This window comes from Sabethes cyaneus, chromosome 3 (genome assembly GCF_943734655.1).
Source record: "Sabethes cyaneus chromosome 3, idSabCyanKW18_F2, whole genome shotgun sequence".
NCBI lineage: Eukaryota > Metazoa > Arthropoda > Insecta > Diptera > Culicidae > Sabethes > Sabethes cyaneus.
Genome location: NC_071355.1, coordinates 88,511,154 through 88,530,609, shown reverse-complemented (window position 1 = coordinate 88,530,609; position 19,456 = coordinate 88,511,154). Strand labels below are relative to the sequence as shown.

At 39.1% G+C, this 19,456-nt stretch overlaps 1 protein-coding gene across 1 annotated transcript in view; it reads left to right on the top strand.

The window, feature by feature from the left end:
* LOC128739853 (forkhead box protein P1) overlaps positions 1-19,456 on the top strand; it is a gene marked incomplete at its 5' end in the record, with an annotated part of 376,855 nt that overhangs the window by 333,533 nt on the left and 23,866 nt on the right. The window contains 4 exons of the mRNA XM_053835354.1: positions 11,164-11,295; positions 11,444-11,506; positions 13,021-13,168; positions 18,766-18,908. Of these exons, the coding sequence (XP_053691329.1) occupies positions 11,164-11,295; positions 11,444-11,506; positions 13,021-13,168; positions 18,766-18,908 (486 nt within the window). The remainder of the gene's footprint in view (positions 1-11,163; positions 11,296-11,443; positions 11,507-13,020; positions 13,169-18,765; positions 18,909-19,456) is intronic.

Genomic DNA, 19,456 nt, shown 5'->3' with positions numbered 1-19,456 from the left:
GTAGTAAATTCACTCCTGCTGCTATGAATCCACCCATACATGCACATGCACAGGTAACGAAGTTAGAACAGTCGACGTCCTGTGTCATAGACGTGTTCCTTCGATAGCATCCGGCGCATAGTCTCGGCTCGGCACCCACTGCTGCAGCACTGAAATCGTACGATGCGGTGAAGCTTCCGCCTTGCAACCATGTACTTTCTCCGCCATCTCAGAAAACCGTACCATCTTGTCTCGATCCAAGTAGTGGTACACATCTAGGATAAGCAGTACCGAATGGTGTATTTGAGAAAAAGATTTTCTCGGATTGGAAACACGTGCTGCTCCATGATGCCTGCTGCCAAGGGGGAACCTGCACTAACTGCAATAGCTGGGTACAGCTTGCGAATAGGCGGTAAGTTTAGTTTTCAATTATGTTCTGATTTGCAATGCGATTTTGTCGTCGATAGAGCCGGAGGATTAAAAGGTTTACTATGCAAATCGTTGGTGCTGTGAAACAAGGGTGTAATTATATAAATAGAGCGTACATGAGCCTACGGTGAAATGTGGGCTGCACAGAGCTAAGTTGATGATGCCGTTAGAAGCAAACAAGCAGGATATGCATCTAGACTAATGTCAGAGTTTTGCAGCCAGATTGGTATTTTTGCGGCTGTTCTAAGACGGAGGTAAATAAGTACAGGTTGTCCAGTTTCGCAAAAACAATAATCAGACAACTTTCCGGATTTACCAACTTCCGGAACTTATTTGGTGAATCACATTGTGGAAACAATGCACTTACGTATAGTATTTTATGATGAACAAAAAAATTTTCTATCATGCTTTAGAAAATATGATAAAATGACAAGATACACAGCAATTTTTTTTGTTTTCGTATGAAGATTCATTTATGCTCATGCTGCTCAACCACCGATCATTTTATGATAGAATTTCCCATATGGAAGGTTCAACTCTCAGATGGAAACAAACCCTGAACGTTAGCGTATGGTTGAATAGGTAGCAGATAAGCACCGATGGAAAGTAAACAAAAACAAAAAAAAATGGAAACTCAAGTCCAGTTCTAAAATCAACAACTAGTTAACCACCACTTGGCCAGTACATTTGAACCATCAGCACTAGTTCACAGATTAACACCATCTGGACAAATTATTTGATTTCACTTATTTATATAACTGTTTCGAACCAGAAGATAAAGAGTGAGCTCACATGTATCCGGTCGGTTGTGGTTGCTCGTCCTATCCCAATAAGCAATCGACATCGTCTGCCACTTGCCGTACGAGTACGAAAATCACAACGATATCAACGAAAAACATCGAATAATAATTGGATTGGATTCAGTGAGCTGAGAAAGCAACAGTGGCTTGCCACCACTGCTCTGATAGAATGGGTGAATCAAATCCAATAACATCTTATAACATTGCGAAAGAAATAAAGAAGCCAGCATGACATTCGTGGAAATCCTAAGATATCACTAAGTGAGTCTTTAAGTAAGGCAAATTGAAAATCAAATTACTGGGAAGGGGTAGTAAGATTACCGTGGATCATATTTCCTAAATGAATGACACCCAACGGAATGGTTGTCGCAAACCAAAACACGGGTACAGATTTTCGTCCTCATAAGCTGTTTACCGCTATTCTGCCTGGTGTATTCGTCCAATGCAATGGATGAGATGAATTCGACACGCTAAGTGAATGCGGAAATCGAGGCTGATGGTTGCGTTGTTGGTGTCTGCCAGCTGCTGGAGGCAGATGATCCCAAACAGACTGGCAAAAGAGTCGAATATTATGCAAATAAAGTTGTCAGCCGGAGTTTTTCTTTTCGAACTCCATCGTCTGCTTACCCTGTCTTGCTATAGGTACTGCACTGCTATCTGTGTATGTGTATAGCCAACGACACGACTGCGATAGCGAGCAAGATTATCGACAACGTTTGTCAGAATCATGGCGTGGCCTGACAAAATGGAGAGCAAGGAGTGAGAAGCAAATGGCTAATAGAAATGCAAATTGGGTGACAAGACATTCAGTCGACAAGCATGCAGTCGACAGTGGCAGAGAGTAGTAGATCCGGTTGGATTGGAACCGACACAAGCATTCCGCACAAACATGGAAAGTATTTCTTGCGTGAACCCAAAACTTGAGCAGAAATTTATTCGACATTTTGACAGCTAAGCTGATCCAATTGTATGAATGTAACATCAACAAGCGGATAATGGAGTTCGTACTAGAATGTGCTCGTTAGGTGGATATACATCATTACCATAATCTAAAAAATTGACGTTTATGTTGCCAGTCCAAAAACATTCAAAAACTAGTAAATTTTACTATTTATATTTTGTGATTTTCCATATAATCGCAAATCATGCTAAAACATTCCGTGTAGGTACTTATTTTAAAGACCACTTGGCATATCGGAAAAACATTTGCATACCAGCATACATGCAATAAAAGGAAGACTAGACCCGAGACCCGCTGTGCAAGAAATCAATAGCCAACGATACTGGAAAGTAAGTTATGGGCCGGCACGGAACCGAGCAATTTTGCAGTCCGACTCTTTACATAGCAGTAGCCAGAGCAGTTTCCAGTTCCTGGTTCTCGGGAACACACGTAACATATCTGTATGCACCGAACGAACCGGATAGCTGGAGAACCGGTGTAACGAAACCATACCACAACAGGTGCGATTATTCACTTTCGGAAAACGATTCGTCCATTCCGGAGCCTTACTTTCTTGTCTAGTCATCCAGACTAGCAGGCAGACGATGGCGATGGAAGTATCATCGATATGTGCTCGTGTAGGATTGGATAAAGACAGACAAAGAGGGGTGAGTGGGTGTATGTTTTAGACGATGCCTTTTTCTCGTTCGCCGGATCATGGTTAATCCTTGAGAATGCTTTTTCGTGTGTTTTTGCTACACAATGCTACTATAAATAATACAGTGGAAAATTTATGACGATTACTAAGTCACAGTGGTTCATGGCAGGTTAACAAAATATTCAGGATCGGCAAAGGAATAAAATGAAGACGGCTTGACGGTGGGAATCGAACAGTTGTTTGCCAATGTCGGAAAGCGTAATAAAAACACGTACGTTTTCTGATAATGCTAAACAATAGTTGTCTTTTGACGTCATAACAATATTTATGATTGATTCGTTTCTCAAGTTTCTTAAAACAAAATAAAAAAAATTCACATAATTCCAAGTTCTCACAGCCTTAAGCCTGGTAATGAACAAAGATTGTGGTAAAATAACAATAACACGAAATTATTGCAATAGAGTAAATTTACAATTAATTCTCTTGTATTCATCGGATCAAACTCCAATTTGCAGGGTAGTTAGGGTATGGTATGTTTTCGTGCGACGAAAAAGAAAATGTCGACTAATCGTTTCAATTTCCGTCATTCATAAACTGAAAATAGCTTACGTAACGCATTGTCGTTATTCTTCAGCCGGGAAAAGTAGCATGACCGCCAGAAATTTTGCAGAATAACATTTGTCATGCCGTCCTACACAAATACATGTGCGCTAGCTTCGTAAACATTACTGTGATTTTTAGTTCGGACGATGAAAAGTTTTGATGGACGGATTTTAAAACGGTACGACGAATTTAAGAAATAAAGTCAGTAGCATAATTTGAATAAAATGCTTTACTAATCACTTTTTGGTGAATTCAAAGTGCACGGATCGGAAGGTAAATGTGATTGAGTGAAACCAGCACAAGAACTTTTGGAGTATTCATTAAATCCACCTAAGGAATGATGAAAATTAGAGTGGCTTTCATTACTACGACGGGAATTAGAAATAAACCCTACATGTATTACGTTCAATTTACATGATTTACATTAATTATTATAGGTTGTTTGCTAAAATGGACTGCTATATCTTCAATGTTGTCGATATAGCCGCTGGTTAGTCCTACCTATCTCTGGAGCCGGTGAAGTTGACAAAGGAATAGTTTTCACCGCACCATGGTTCGGCAAACTCTCGACGTGCTCGGTCTACTAAAACCTCCTGATTTACGCCAGGCGTACGAAGGAATGCTCCCCAAGCAATGTCTATAGCTCATAATTCACTCGCATAGACCACTCTCCATATTCAGTTCGTACTCCACCAAAGATCGACCGTTATATACTCCACTCGGACACGGCAAGGGCCCGTATTTTCTCCATAAACAGCGTCATGACTTTAAGTCCATAAGGCACTACCGGTCTAATACGGGTTTTCTACATTTTCTGCTTCGTACAGCAGCCTATATAACTTGATCGTGACTTCTTGCAAAGCGCATAACCAGCCCAATTTCCTGGTTCAATCCGCCATTTGCTGTCCTTACTCGGATTATTTTCTGTGGTCACTCTGCTAACCTAGCTTCCGCTTTCAGGCTAGTGTAGGCTGCATCCTCTGTCCAAAAGTTTTCGACGTTAATATCAAAATTAAGCGCAAAATTTAGAATTTACCTATCCTGACTAACACACCAGGATTCCAACTTTCATAATCCTGAGGATTCCTATTTCATAGTAAATGGGATTCCTTTACTGAGTTAAAACCCAGATAATTTGGATTTTCTTATATTCTTATGATGACTTTTATGGCCAAAATTGTTCATGAAAACCACAATAAGAGTGTAATTAAACTATAATTGTTACTTGGGATTGGGAGGCATCGCGGGAATTCACCTGTTGGATTCTCATACAAAAATCCTGGTTCTATAAGCAAGATATTCTGGACGAATCTGATGCAGCACTCCTCTACACGATTGCTATTCAAGATTCTGTGAGAATCTTTCTTGTTCATCCGAGTACTCTTACTGGAAATTATGCCTCTCATTTCTATGCCCATTCATCGGATAATTTTTTCAAATACTATGTTAAATAGCATAAATAATGTGTTATCACCTTATAACAAACCTCGCCGTGTCTCGAAAGAGCTAGAAAGTACCAACGAAACATATCACTCAATCCGTTGTTACTTTAATTAGTTGCATTCATGCATTATCTGCCATAGCTGGGGTCTCGATCAACTTTATCGTATGCTTCTTTGAAGTCGATACATTCGTAATGCGTGGGCATACTGTATTCCCTACATTTCTCAGGATGATGAAATTATGCTTCATAGTGACGCGAGCTTCCATGAATCCCGCTTAAGAGCTTCTTACGAATCTTTGACCTATCCATAACAGCTAGTTTTAATACGATCTAAGAAAGTACTTCGTAGACACCATTTACCAGTATTAGGTCACGCTAGTTAAGCCGATAAACCTTTTTTTAAAGATGGGACCGAAACCTCCTTCCATCAACTCTTCTAATAGTATCTCTTTCTTCCAAGTCTTAGTAGTCGGTCCTTACCGGCAGCGCTGTTTCTCTTCAGCAACCCGATTTCTTATTGAGCCTCTTAAAGATTTGGGGCTGGGCCACTATCTCCTAGATTAACTTCCGTCCTGTTTCCGACTGCAACATGACGATTGAAGTGTTCGGTGAAGACCTGCTTCCACCAGAAACCTCGCATTCGTTTGTGGTCAGGTTTCCCTTCTCGTCTTATCATTAGGAAAATGTTGGTATGTTGCCCTTATAAGATTCTTATTTTCATAGAACTTACGCGTGTCATTAACCCGGAATAGTTATTATAACTCTTCGCGATTGCTTCGTTTCTGGCGCTTTTTGCTTGCAGTGTCGTAACGTATGCATTAAAAAAATGGACTTTTTTCGGATGGTGATAAAAAAACTAAGACAGCTAATTGAGTTTGCTAAATTTCCCATGGAAGGTTATTATATTAGCTTACTTGTAAAAAAAATCTACGGCCTTGCGAGTGGCCTTCTGGCAGTTAACGAGAACATGCATGTAGGCATGTTCTTGAGTTCTTTTTTCGATTTATTTTTCAATTCCTCCTCAGTTTGTTCCCTTATGATATTTCTAGACGAACGACGCAACTTCGTACTATAAATTTCCCCATTCACAGACAGTCCGGAGCGAAAGAAGAGCGACTTTGACATCCCCTTCTCGTTGATTGTCAGCCACAGCAACACCTTTTTGGGGAACTTGGTGTGTAAAATGAACTTCACCTCGGAGCTCACTTGCTTCGTGGAGGAAGTACATAAAATACGAAGTGCCCTGCCAGTCGTTGCCATCCAGGGTGAGAGGTGTCGTCGTCCATCACCATCGGCACGTCGCGATTCGCCAGGAAAATCTTCTTGACCATCTTATTCAGCCGCTGTCACTACGTCATTGCCTACAGCTCCGATTCCAGTGGACGGGATTGCTATACTGAAGAGAAACAACTTACTTTACTTTTACTTTAGTTTTTTGGCGACAACGCGCTTATCGTATTTAAACAGAATTTAGGAGTCGTCTCCATGCTTCTCGGTCTTGGGCTGCCACCATCCAGTCGCCCTAACACCCGCTGTTCTAGCATCCTCGTCAACAGCGCTCATCCAACAGGTACGGGGTCTGCTTCTAAGTCGACGACCTCTATCAGGTTCTCTACTGAATGTTGTTTTCGCTGGTCCCTCATCCGTGGCAAGCCTACTGTAGGCTGCCATGTTTTATTCACTTCACAATATTCTCATCTTTGTAAACTTGCTAAATTTGATGGTTCCCTGCGCCCCACTCCATCTTCTAATATGCCGCAGGGAATTCATCGCAGGATCTGTTACGCTCAAAAACGCCAAGAGCTCGTCGGTCGCCCTTCTTCAACGGCCATGCTTCGTGGCCGGGAGATCTAGCATCACCGGGAACCACCCGGAGAATTAGCATCTTATAGAGCACGAGTTTCGTATTTACGGAGTTGCAGGCTACGGAACCTCAGTTGTGGCATTGTTGGCAGCCGCTATCCGCCTTTTTATTTCACGGCTCACATCGTTGTCACATGTCATTAACGTACCGAGGTGTTTACCGTCGACCACTTCAAAAGTATCTATCTATCTCCACCATAGTTCCAACGCCCGAAGGGCTATCACGGTCTCTACCAGCTGCTATATACTTCGTTTTGGCAGAATTTATGACTAACTCTTTCCTCGCAGCTTCCTCTTTAAGATGTGTGTACATCTCTTCCACAGCTCTACGGTTAACAGCGATGGTATCAATATCATCCCCAAACCCTAGGAGCATGTGAGATTTCGTGATGATAGTACGGCTTCTCTGCACCTTCGAATAGCACCTTGCAATGCAACGTTGAATAGCAAATTTGATAGTCCGTCACCTTGCTTCAAACCATCTAACGTCCATCTAAATGAGTCCGGTGTCTCGCCCGATATTCTGACGCTTGATTTTGATCCATTAAGGGTAGCACGTATCAGCCTAGTCAGTTTTGTTAGAAAACCATGGTCAAGCATAATCCACCACAGTTCATTTCGTGTAACTAAATCGTACGCTGCCTTTAAGTCTATAAACAGATGGAGAGAAACAACAGCGTGTTTTATATATCCCTCCTCGGTAACCCCATCCCCCTCATAACATCTCACCCTCGACGTTTCATAACCCCTCCCCACTTCTTGTCACCCAGGCACCTACGCAATCGGTGAAAATGCAAGAGAAACGCAACCCCTTTTAGTTATTTGGACCTCCCTTCTTGTTTGATACCACTCCCTTTTTGTCAACCCCCGACATATAGGACATATTCTACGGCAGCTGCAGTATTTGGATCCGAGTAGTTTAGTAACCTGGAATTTAGACGTTGGTAATAAATTATTCCTACCACAGTTTTTCAACAATGCTAACTCAAGATGAGTTCAAATAGGTGATCTATTTTTCACAGTTTGTAGAACAGAAGTGCGCGGGGCAATTGGTTAGCAACCATCGACGCTGTTTATAAACATTCAACAGTTTCCTCTTTGAAAATTTCGGTGGTCGTCAAAGGTAACCCAGCGGGGGTGATAAACAAATTTGAACATCAGAAAACCTATCTTAACTAACCTTGTGCTAACTGAAGTAAAATGGCAATTAACTTAACAAACTATTTTTCAAGCACCTAAACAAACTATTTTAGTGCAAATCAAGCATTATCGTTTATCGTTTTTTGCCAGAAATAACTTTTTGGATTTCACTTCACACAATCGAATTGCAATAATCGGATAATTACTTCGAAACGATTAAAAAAAAATTACATCGCAAGCTGCTGAAAACAAATTCAGTTTTGTTTTGTACAGCATTTGGCAACTGGCATACTTGCATAGTAGACTAGTTCAATCAAATACCAGGGTTTCACGTTAGATTTGCATATCCCAGCCCAAGGACGGCACATTATATTATCGTCCCCTACTTCCGACAATGTCGACAAAACATCTAAGATTATTTGATAAATCCGGAGCTTTTTAAGAAGAAAAATAAAAGAGGATGCTCCTATTCATCGAGAAACACAATGGATATTAAATTCGGGATTTTTACTAACTGACCATCTTGAACCGAAGAATTTACAATTTTATTGAAAACCATTATTTTACTAACAGGTACTATGTACTATCAAAAAGTATTGGATTTTCATATTTATTAGAGTAGTTAAGAGAGAAGAGAGTCAATATACATTGTTAGGTAGGGTATGTTGCTGCCTCGTCGTAATTGCCTATTCCCGTCCTATCCAACACAAATTATTAAAAATATCAACGATTTTTATGGACACACAATGCAAAATTAGTTATTCCCTAATATTTTAGTTTGTTGACTATCATACGCGGTCAATCAAAGTTAGCTGAGATTTATTTAAATACCATTTTTCATTAAAGAATTCCTAGCAGCCGAATTTCCTACGTTTTTACGCGCGACGAAGAAGAAAATGTCGACTAATCGTTTCAATCTGCAGAAATTTTGCAGAATAAATTTGTCATGCTGTCCTACACAAATACGTGCGCGCTAGCTTCGTAAACATTATTGTGATTTTTAGTTCGGACGATGAAAAATTTTGATGGATGGATTTTAAAACGGTACGACGAATTTAAGATATAAAGTCAGTTGCGTAATTTGAATAAAATGCTTTAGTAATCGCTTTTTAGTAAATTCAAAGGGCACGGATCGGAAGCTAAGTGTGTTTTAGTCAAATCAGCAGCAGAACTTTTGGAGTATTCATTAAATCCACCTAAAAAATGATAAAAATTAGAGTGGCTTTCCTTACTACGATGGGAATTAGAAATAAACCCTACAAAAATGTAAGAGAACAGTCGTGATTCTTGTTTAGCTGACTCAACAAATCTAAGTAATATTTGTAACAAAGTAAAGTCATCACCATTTCATAGTTTAAAGGATTCATAAACTTTGATGTGTAGTAAACATATTACAGTTACTCAAGTATAAGAGACACGCGTATATATATGTGTTGCTTTCATAGAAAAGCTCAGTACCACCACTGAAAGTATATAAATGGATTTTTTTATTGAAGCTCATATATATCTTGAAAGTAATTCTCTTATGGGTTTGAATGGGGCGAACCAACCAACGGTTGAAAGCCCCTTCAAATAGTAAATAAATAAATAACTTATGGATTTGAATCTTAAAAGAGTGCTTGGTTGACTGCGTAACATTAGTCGCCGATAGCTGGACTAAACTTTCATTCATTCGCGATCCGAATTGTTTGATCTTCTGGGTAAAATAAATAAAAGATAGTCTAAAGAGTACATTGAATGGTAACACTTCGAAACTTTGTTTGAAGACTGCAGGACACGCTTGATATATTGACGCGGAAACGCCATGGAAGCTTTATACCGTCATTAGATATTCGTCTCGCAAATAAGATCCATTTAACGTACTCGTGGGAAATTGATCAGGTGTCACTTGAGTGGATACGAAGCAGCTCATTAAATTCTACCTACGTTATATGCTCATCATTTATTCAGTAATTTCACGAGGATAAATACTAGGTGTGACGACTAGAGTAGCTACTCGTCGCTTTTATAGTGGCTTCGATAAAAAGGGGTCTTGACTTCGTCCTCGTTCACATATGGTCCGATGTCCAGTGCTGTTGCACTGTTTAATATTTCAGTGGCGCAACGTTCTTCGGGGATATTGTTTCATTTGTGCTATACCGGGTATTATTTATGCTCGAACAGGCGGTACTCCGCTTTACGGTATAATAAATTAATTATAGCAGACACCTTACTTCATAACGATTGGCTGATGAAATCTTCCTAGCAAAACGACAACACGTTTACTAGTAGGTACGGTTTCGAGTATTCATGAGGCAATTCGAAAACACTCGCAGCTTGTTCACACATCGTTTATTTATTGACAAAATGAATAAATTCGTAAAATAATGCAAACGTAGGTTTCGTAATGTGTTAAAGGTTAAGAGTGAAACTATTACTAATCTACCATTACCATGTGTAGATTGAGCTGGAAAAATGACACTTTTGTTAACACAACTAATAATAATGCAGAATTTCAATAGTCGAATTCTGTAAATGTTGAGTAATAAATTTGCTGTGAGTTGTGCCATACGGCACATAGCTCGCCTAATTAAATTCAAATTAGAAAACTTTTCCCATTTGTCATTGTGGTTTTCAGTTGGCTCTTGGAGCAATAAATAAGGCATCCGGCTGCAAAGGCTCTTACTTAATTTTTACGACGCCTCAAACATGAAACACATTTCACGCACATTCCCCGTAGGATATTCTGACTCAACCCGCAACTAAACCAGAAACCCGAACGTTCTACGCTAGTGTCTGAAAGCAAAATCTTGTAATGTGGTTATTTCGTGAACCAGTTAAAATTAGTGGGTAATTTTCTTGGAAGTTTTTCAATGATACACACCAAAACGCGAACACGCGAGTTCACGTACTCACGAATAGAGAATTACGGCTTTAAATTGCTCTACTGGTATCGGTGGTACTGGCATACATTCTTTAGAAACACACACTCCTAGATATTTTCACCTTTAAACTAGTTGGGTGTATCCAAACTAAGGTTGAAACTCGAGTAAGTCGTCAGAATATTATTTTACTATTTTTCCGCTATATAAATATAGATTCTATTCGTTCCTTTATGAACCAGCGTTTTCGCCGAAACAGTTTCTCAAAAGCTAACGAAACCTAACCTAGATACAGTGAACGAATCTGCACAGAAAAAAATATGCGAACGAATTTCAGTAAATCGTCTGTTTCGAACCTTCCGCAGATCCGGCATTAGTTAGATATTACAACCTCCAAGCAACCTTTCAACGCTCATTAATCGTCGTGTATCTCCTTTTTTCACCAGGTACGCACTCTATTTGTCAGCGGACTGCCAATGGATGCGAAACCCAGAGAACTCTACCTTCTGTTCAGAGCTTATGAGGGCTACGAAGGATCACTGCTGAAAGTTACGAGTAAAAACGGAAAGACAGCATCGGTAAGTAAGATACAGCACACTGTATGGCCGGCTGTACGGTCCAAACATCCTATTTGACTTCGAATTTAATAATGGAAAGGTGTAGAATTAGGGCAATGGGATTAAACGTGATGGGGAAATTCTATTGAACGTTTTTCATTCTTTGCAGCCGGTCGGCTTTGTCACGTTCAGCACACGCTCGGGCGCCGAAGCGGCAAAACAGGATCTGCAGGTAATTTAATTGCTAGCACCTTTGCCTTTCCCTTAGTTCGCAATAAGTCCCAAGGTTTAATATAAATCCAGAGACTAGTTTTTCTCAGGTGTACTTCTTAGAGTTGATTTGATTTTTTGTTTCTTCTTTAATCTACCATACCTTGCAAAATTTTAATCAGTTGATAGAAAGTTTAGTTCATTCGCTCTACGTTGCTAGAGTAAAAAAAGCAAATTGTATTTTACTCCATTCCCTCCCCATAGAACAGCAAGTAATTGCAATATCAAGCTAACCGTTCCTACTATTAAAATACAAACGTATTTTGTACTCTTAATTACACTTAGTGGTAGCACTTACAATCAAAGGCGAGTTTGGAACACTCTCAAGCGACTGATCTTTCACTCAAAAATCACTATTTTGCTCACCTCCTTTTTCTGCTCACTTCTCACCCGGTAAACTGATCCTAAAGTACAAACCGTTTCACCGCGAATTGACAGTTCCAAACCTCACCAACTCGTTATTCTGTTGATCCACATCAATGTTGAATTCATTTGATTCTTCTTTCTGTTGTAAATTTTTTTCTCTTCCATTCCATTATAGTCACTAATTTGAATTTTGTTCTTGTATTTTTCTTTTAGTTTCTAATATCAATTAATTATTAACTAATACGTTATCCATTCAGTTCGAACCAAACTGAAACTGGTTGGGAGATCGATATTAACAGTTTGTTTTACGTTATCTACCATAAAACTTCATTATTTCTAGTTATGGTCCTCGCAGTCAAATAAAAAATGTTTCACAAAAACAAAATTCAAATCATAGTTAAAGCAACTGAAACGAAAATAGGCTTCGGCAATTTTACCAACAAAATCAAGAGCAATGATAATCAATCCAAATAGAGGGAGATATAGCCATTCTGCACCACTTCCACACTCTTATATTTTCTACTACCTATACCTTGCTCAATTTTTATATTGAATCGGGTTAACGTATCTCAATGGATACGGCAAAGACAGACCGCCGTCGGAGCCGTTGTGCTCTAAGTTTTGCTTTTTGCGGCAAAAGTCGCCACTCGCCAGAAAAAGGTGTAAACCGTTTCGGAACGTCGAAAAGGATCTTCTCTGGATAAAGCTGAATTTGGGATAATAAGACTTAAAAGAAGCAAGTTTACTCACTCAGTATTGCAGAGAAGTTCCTTAGCTATGTTCCACAATATACGCGAAAAGATTTGTTTAGATGGTCAAAACGGCTGACCAACAGAACCGATCCGAAACCCCTCTTCAATGAAAATAGAATTTTTTGGAACAAACATTTTTGCTGAAACATTTTTTGTATCGATATTTTTGGAAACCTTCCGACAGTTGTTTCGTTTCGTGAGCCAATCCGGATCACGTGAGTGATACTCCTTTCGTTGTCATTGTTTCTTGCAATGTCCCCGTACCTCCACTGTCCGATGATCGAATAATTACTTTGCTTTATCGAACCTACAAATCGAATTGACGACCGCAAAATCAAACCGAATATAAATATTGCAGCAAGGTGTACGCTTCGATCCTGATATGCCCCAAACAATACGCTTGGAATTCGCCAAGAGTAACACTAAAGTGAGCAAACCAAAACCACAACCTAATACAGCGGCCACAGCTGCACATCCTGCATTGATGCACCCACTTACCGCTGGACGTAAGTACTTTTTATGTTATTCTCTATCTCTGTCACTATTACACACACTCTCAATCTCTCTCTTTCTCTGTTCCTATCCACCCTGCTCCTTTTTGTCACCTTTTCATCCAAAATGCTTTCAACTTACAGATTTTCACGAAAAAAAAAAACAATTTCCTAATAGTGTATCTAAGACAAACTCTAGTCACGGAACAATCCAAGTATCTTCTATATATTTGAAAAATAACACACAGTTTAAGTAACGCAAGTTGTTTCGTAAATCCTGATTAGCAGCGATAGTTATATGCAAATTGTACATTTTTCCATCTATAAAAACTAAACCGTCACAGTAGCTTAATCATAGCCAAGAACACATACACTGTAACCTCTACGCTCCCCTGTAGATGACACCGGAGATGACACCTACAGCACAAATTGATAGCGCACACGTACAAATGCTGCACACTGTGGAATTCTACGTACTTTTAGACTCATTATCAGTCTGATAATCAAATGAAAAATTCTACCAACGCCGTCCAAAAACCATTCAAGAGTTACCCTTTGATGGTCGCTAGTTCAGTGTTTTTTTTCTACCTCGAAATTATGTTTGAGTGCAATGCAATTCAAAATCGTTCTTCAATGACTTTCATCAATATAAAATGACATTTACATTTTTCGCTTCCATTTCATGCGAACGTAATTCTATGGAACGTTTCATCAGTTCAAACCCTCTACAATGCTTTATAAATAAAAAAGAACTATCAATATTAACAGTAATAGATGACAAAAAAGTTCAGTTCTGTGGTTCCCGTAACACTACTTATCGATCGGTTGTGACGTTGAGCAATGGTGTGCCTTAAATTAAACAAATTAAACGAATTACCACATAAAAAATCTTAACGTTACATTTTCAAAATACAACAAAATGTAGACGCGAGGTGTTTTATAGGTACCTGCCATGAAATGGATATTATTGGTAGAGTATTTACGCATAGTTGTGGTTTGTCTTTGCTAAAAATATGTGCTTCATTGGGAAAAGCTGTCCTGCTCTTTGTGCTCCGATTTTACCTATTTTTACTTATTTGGCACTTCAGACTAACTAAACTTGATAATATTATGCATGGGGCTTATAAAATTGTTGAATTGAGCGGTGCTCTATTTATCATTTGAATTTACGAGTTTCGGTTTACAGTGAGTGCTACGCAAAGAGCGTTCGTTGTACACCAACGGGTATAAACCAGGAGTGTGCCGTAAATACTTAAGATGTCACAATACTTACTTTAGTAAAATTATAGATAATAAACTTTTTAAATGCTTCAGTGATAACTTTTTCAAGTTTTGCTAGGCTGAGATGATAGAGTTAAATATGTAAAATCGGTGGCACGAAGAGTAGGACAGCCCTGATTGCAGGTAAATATAAAGCACCATGCTTCTCCATTGTATTCAATTTATTTCTTTATAAATATAACTCAGTTAAGCCCGAGTCTTACGATCCGGAAAATATAAATGTCTGTTCAGAATTCAGAAAACTTCGGATACATTCCATTAGCCAGTGTTTGCGAAGATGTTTAATCTTTGTATAAGTTCATTGAGTTCTTATATTGCATAATGTAGCTCTAAGATATTGTACATAAAAGATTCATAGCCGGAAACTGAAACAATTTTTTTATGGTCGTATTGGATGTTATTTAACTGAATAAAAACATCTGGCTGTTTGCAACATTTATGTAGTCTGATTAGAGCAATATGTTGCTTAGAAAATTCTTGATCGTTTGCTATCTTTAACTCATTTTTTTTAAATTTTGCGACTTGGTCCGGTCTGATTTAACACCGATCATATGATATCGCGACAAGCAATCGAGTTGAGCAGGCGAGTCGAGCAGTCCAATCAAGCAATCGAGTCGAGCAGTTGAATCGAGTGGTCGAGTCGAGCAGTTCAGTTAAGTAGTCCAGTCAAGCAGTTGAATCGAGTAGTCTAGTCGAGCGCTTGAGTCGAGCAGTCGAATCGAATGGTTTAGTCAAGCTGTCGAATCAAACAGAAGTCAAGCAGTTGAGTTGAGCGCTCCAATCGAGCAGTTTAATCGAATAGTTAAGTTGAGTAGTCCAGTCGAGCAGTTGAATTGAGTAATCTAGTCGAGCAGTTGAGTCGAGCACTCGAATCGAACAGTTTAGTCAAGCAGTCTAGTCGAGCAGTCGGGTCAAGCGGTTCAGTTGAGCAGTTAAGTCGAACAGTTGAGTCGAGCAGTTCAGTCGAGTAGTCCAGTCGAGCAGTTGAATTGAGCAGTTAAGTCGAGCTGTCGAATCAAACAGTTAAGTCGAGCAGTCTTATCGAGCTGTTGAATGAATCTTTCAGTTGAGTCGAGCAATCAAATCAAGTAGTCTAGTCGAGCAGTTGAATTGAGCAATCGGGTTGAGCAGTTGAATCGAGCAGTCGATAGGAATAGTCCAATCGAGTAGTTGAGTCCAGCAGTTCATTCGAGCAGTTGAGTCGATTAGTCCAGTCGAGCAGGAAATCAAACAGTCGAATCGAGTAGTTAAGTCGGGTAGTTCACTCGAGCAGTTAAATCGAGCTGTTCAGTCAAGCAGTCAAGTCGATCTGTCCAATCAAGCAGTTGAGTCAAGCAGTCGAATCGAACAGTTCAGTCGAGCAGTTCAGTTAAGCAGTCCAGTCGAGCAATCAAATCGAGCAGTCTAGTCAACCAGCCACGTATGACGTCCTGACAGAGAGCTGGTTTTTGGTACAGACATAAGCCTCTTATATAAATATATTATTTTAAAACAACAGTCAGGTATTTTTTGATACGGTTTATTTTTACAATTTTTAAAGTACCGTGGTTTTTACAACGATTGTTGAATTAACATAGGAATTTATATCATTTTTCGATTTAACGCGAATTAATTAATTCGGGAGGATTTCTATTACTGTTGGATAGATTTTTTGGTGATTTTTGAATTTACGTTAGTTTTTTACAACATTTTTCGAATTACGGGTGGTTTTTTACACACCACCCGTGGTTTTTTTTCTTTTATGCGCCACGTATCCCCCTTGCAAAAAAGACTTGAGTGTATACATAAAAATACATAACTTTATAATTCTCAGCTAGCAAACATCCTAAATGAAATTCTCTTTGGCCTACACTCGATGAAAATAAAAAAAATATTTTTACTTACAGTATTTTTAAAGAAAAACTATTTAGCAACGACGATTTTGTAACCATCTTAAGTGCCAAAAAACTTGCTTTGAGATACGATGCCGGTCTAACAAGCCAGTCATCCTATCCCAAGTAATAGTTCTAAAGCCACTCCGTTTTACTTGAGGTTTTATTGCGGTATTAATCATTACCTCTGGTTTTATTATGGTATTAGGCAAAACCAAGAGCTTATACACTTACAGCTGGTTATAAAACTATAATAAAACAAATTTATTGGGGTTGCTCATATTACTATGGCCATACCACGTCTCTTATAAACTACCATAAGTGTGTCGTAGCAATAAAATATGGCGCACCAATCAAAATTGATTTTATTACGGTTGATTGTCAAATCCCAATAAATTTGTTGGTTGTATAGAGCTATTAGAACGGTATCACCCTGACCCTGACCAAATAGATTTAATGCTGCTAATATGAAGAATTCTAGAGCTCAACACCGAAGTCATTTTTTTATTCGAGGCCATATTGCCATATTCTAGTATTTTGTTTCAGCTCGCAAACAAAAATTCATCAGAACAAAGTGTTTCGCAGAAAGAAAGTTATTATCAATCGGTTATCCTGTCACAGGAAGCAACAAAAAGGATTTTGCTAGAAATTGAGATTCACTAACTGAATATATTTATTTTGTTAAAACAACCAGTTTTAGAAAATTGCAAAATTTCAATAGTGCGTTGATTTTATCCACCTATCATGTCAATATGCACAACAAAATTTAATGTGCACATGCTGCAAACCAACGGAGATTTTTTTTTGAAACGATGGTTCTACAATTGATGAAGGGACGGTAAGGGAAAGTAATGTAGAAGGATTTTCTGGGAATGGAGGGGAAAGAGTGGAGAGGAATGAGGGGGGGCAATAGGTAGCTACGCTTAACAAGTTGTCGTTTTGACTCCTACCTTTTGTCCAATGCTGGAAGGTGCATGGATCGAACCAAGCCATAATCTGAGATTATAACCGGATTCGAACCCACAACACCCGTCAGGGCATGTGGCTCGCTGGTACTCCTATGAACCTATGAACCTATGAACCACAGAGGCACTGGACAAAAGGAGACTGCACAACCCCCCTTATTAATGTAGCGACATGGGTTGGGCTATTTTTAGACACAAATTGTGCCTATTCCTCCACCTACTCTAGAAACCACCGACCGAGAAGTGTAATCTAACTTTGTGTTTACTGGCGGGACGACGACACTATGCAGGCCATTGCGACTTACAAGATTCGTCTGTCAGCGTGTTAGCCGCGATTCTCAGCGCGGGGTTTCGGGGGAAGGCCCCGTTCCTGTGAAAATAGACCAAACCTCGCCATGTTAATCATGAGCTTGAAATGCGGTACTCTCTAACATATCAGCAATTCTGTGAAAAAAGCTACTATTGAAATCTAAAAGGGTTCGAATCTTGTTAAAATTTTGTTTATTTGTTCTTTTTCGGAAAATGTTTCAACCATATTTTTTATTTAGCGCTTGTAGTTCCCTTTCCGAATTGAAGCGATTCCAAAATCGGTAGTTTTCCACCCTTTCTTCCTTTAAAAATTCATAACTTTTGAACCACTGAACAAATAAAAGATATTTGATGAGCTTTTAGGAGAAATAATTAACTGTAGGAAAGCTGGGAGAGGCTGTTAGAGTCAATAGGATCGTAGCACTGACCCCGCACTATCCTGTATTCTAACAGCTGGTTGCGAAGTCTGTCGTATAAAAAACAGAAGGTCAAATTTCGGTATTGATTGGATATGCATAAACATGCAAAATATTTTTTTTTGTGTTTTATAATCAGCATAGCGCCTTAACAAAAAATTTTTCTACGAAACCTAAAAAATTTAGAGTTTGATTCAAATATTTTTTAAAGAAAAAAAATGCGATGATGCAATGAAGACGCGTGGTGTTTTGTTTTCTACGGCAAGGAAATTGATATCTTTAGCAAAAACAAACCTAGAATATCCATTTTCTTACCAGAAATATCCGTTTACTTGTAGGTAAAAGCAAAACACCTTGCGTCTCCATTACATTATCGCATTATTTTGAATATAGCGAGCCCATCAATGTAGATGATTTATAAACCTTAAAGAAATATTCACGCAAAGTGACTTCTAAAACTGTTCACAGTGTACAACGATTTGATTCCCCAAGACCGAAAACGATTTTAAAAAAATTGCTCAAACATAATTTCGATGTGTTGAAAATACCAGATAAAGTATCAATTACGGTTGGTGTTGACAATGTAAATTTCCAGTGCTATTTTCAGTGTTAATAAAAACAGTGAATAACAACTCAATTTCTGTTAACAAAACCACTCTATCTTCGAACTCTTATAAACGTACCCTTCTCCCGGTCCATTCATCCATCAATCTAGACATCCAGATATCAAATGAAGCAAGTAAACAAGTCCTAACTTAAACTTTTGTCAGACTTAGGTACTCCATTTTTTCCTGGGGGCCACGAGTTATGGCATCATCCGTTAGCATTCTCGGCGGCAGCCGCTGAACTGCCGAGTGCTGCCGCGCTGCAGCATGCGACCCTCGTCCATCCGGCACTGCATCCTCAGGTCCCGGTGCGGTCTTACCTCTGACTAAATACGGACAAAGTCCTCGAGCAGCAGTCAATGCACCAAGTAAGTATCCTCCCACCAGTGTATTCTTGCAATTTGTTTTACCCTCATCTACCCCTTCCCTTTCCCCTTGGCCGGTGTTTGATTTCACCCATGTATAATAGATCACCTTTCACATTCGTTTTATCCTTATTGTGTGCTGAACTCACCTCTCACAGCGATTCGAATGAAAACTTTGACACAATGCCAAAAATGAACTAAATCTGCAAGAAAACATGTTTGTGCGCCTGTTCTCGAAAAGCGAGCATGCCTCTGGCTACGAAATAATGAAGCCATACATTCGAGATACGAGTAGGGAGTGGGTATTGTTATGTACATAGTTAGCAGCTTTTATTTCTTGATCTTAAACTGTGAAGCACCACAAAGACAGGTCCTGCTAAAATCAACTACTCTATTGTTCATCTGTATCATCGTTCCCACCGTGCTTACACTTACACGCTTTCTTGCACACTCGAAAAGCAGCACAAACATCTACATATCCACACACATAG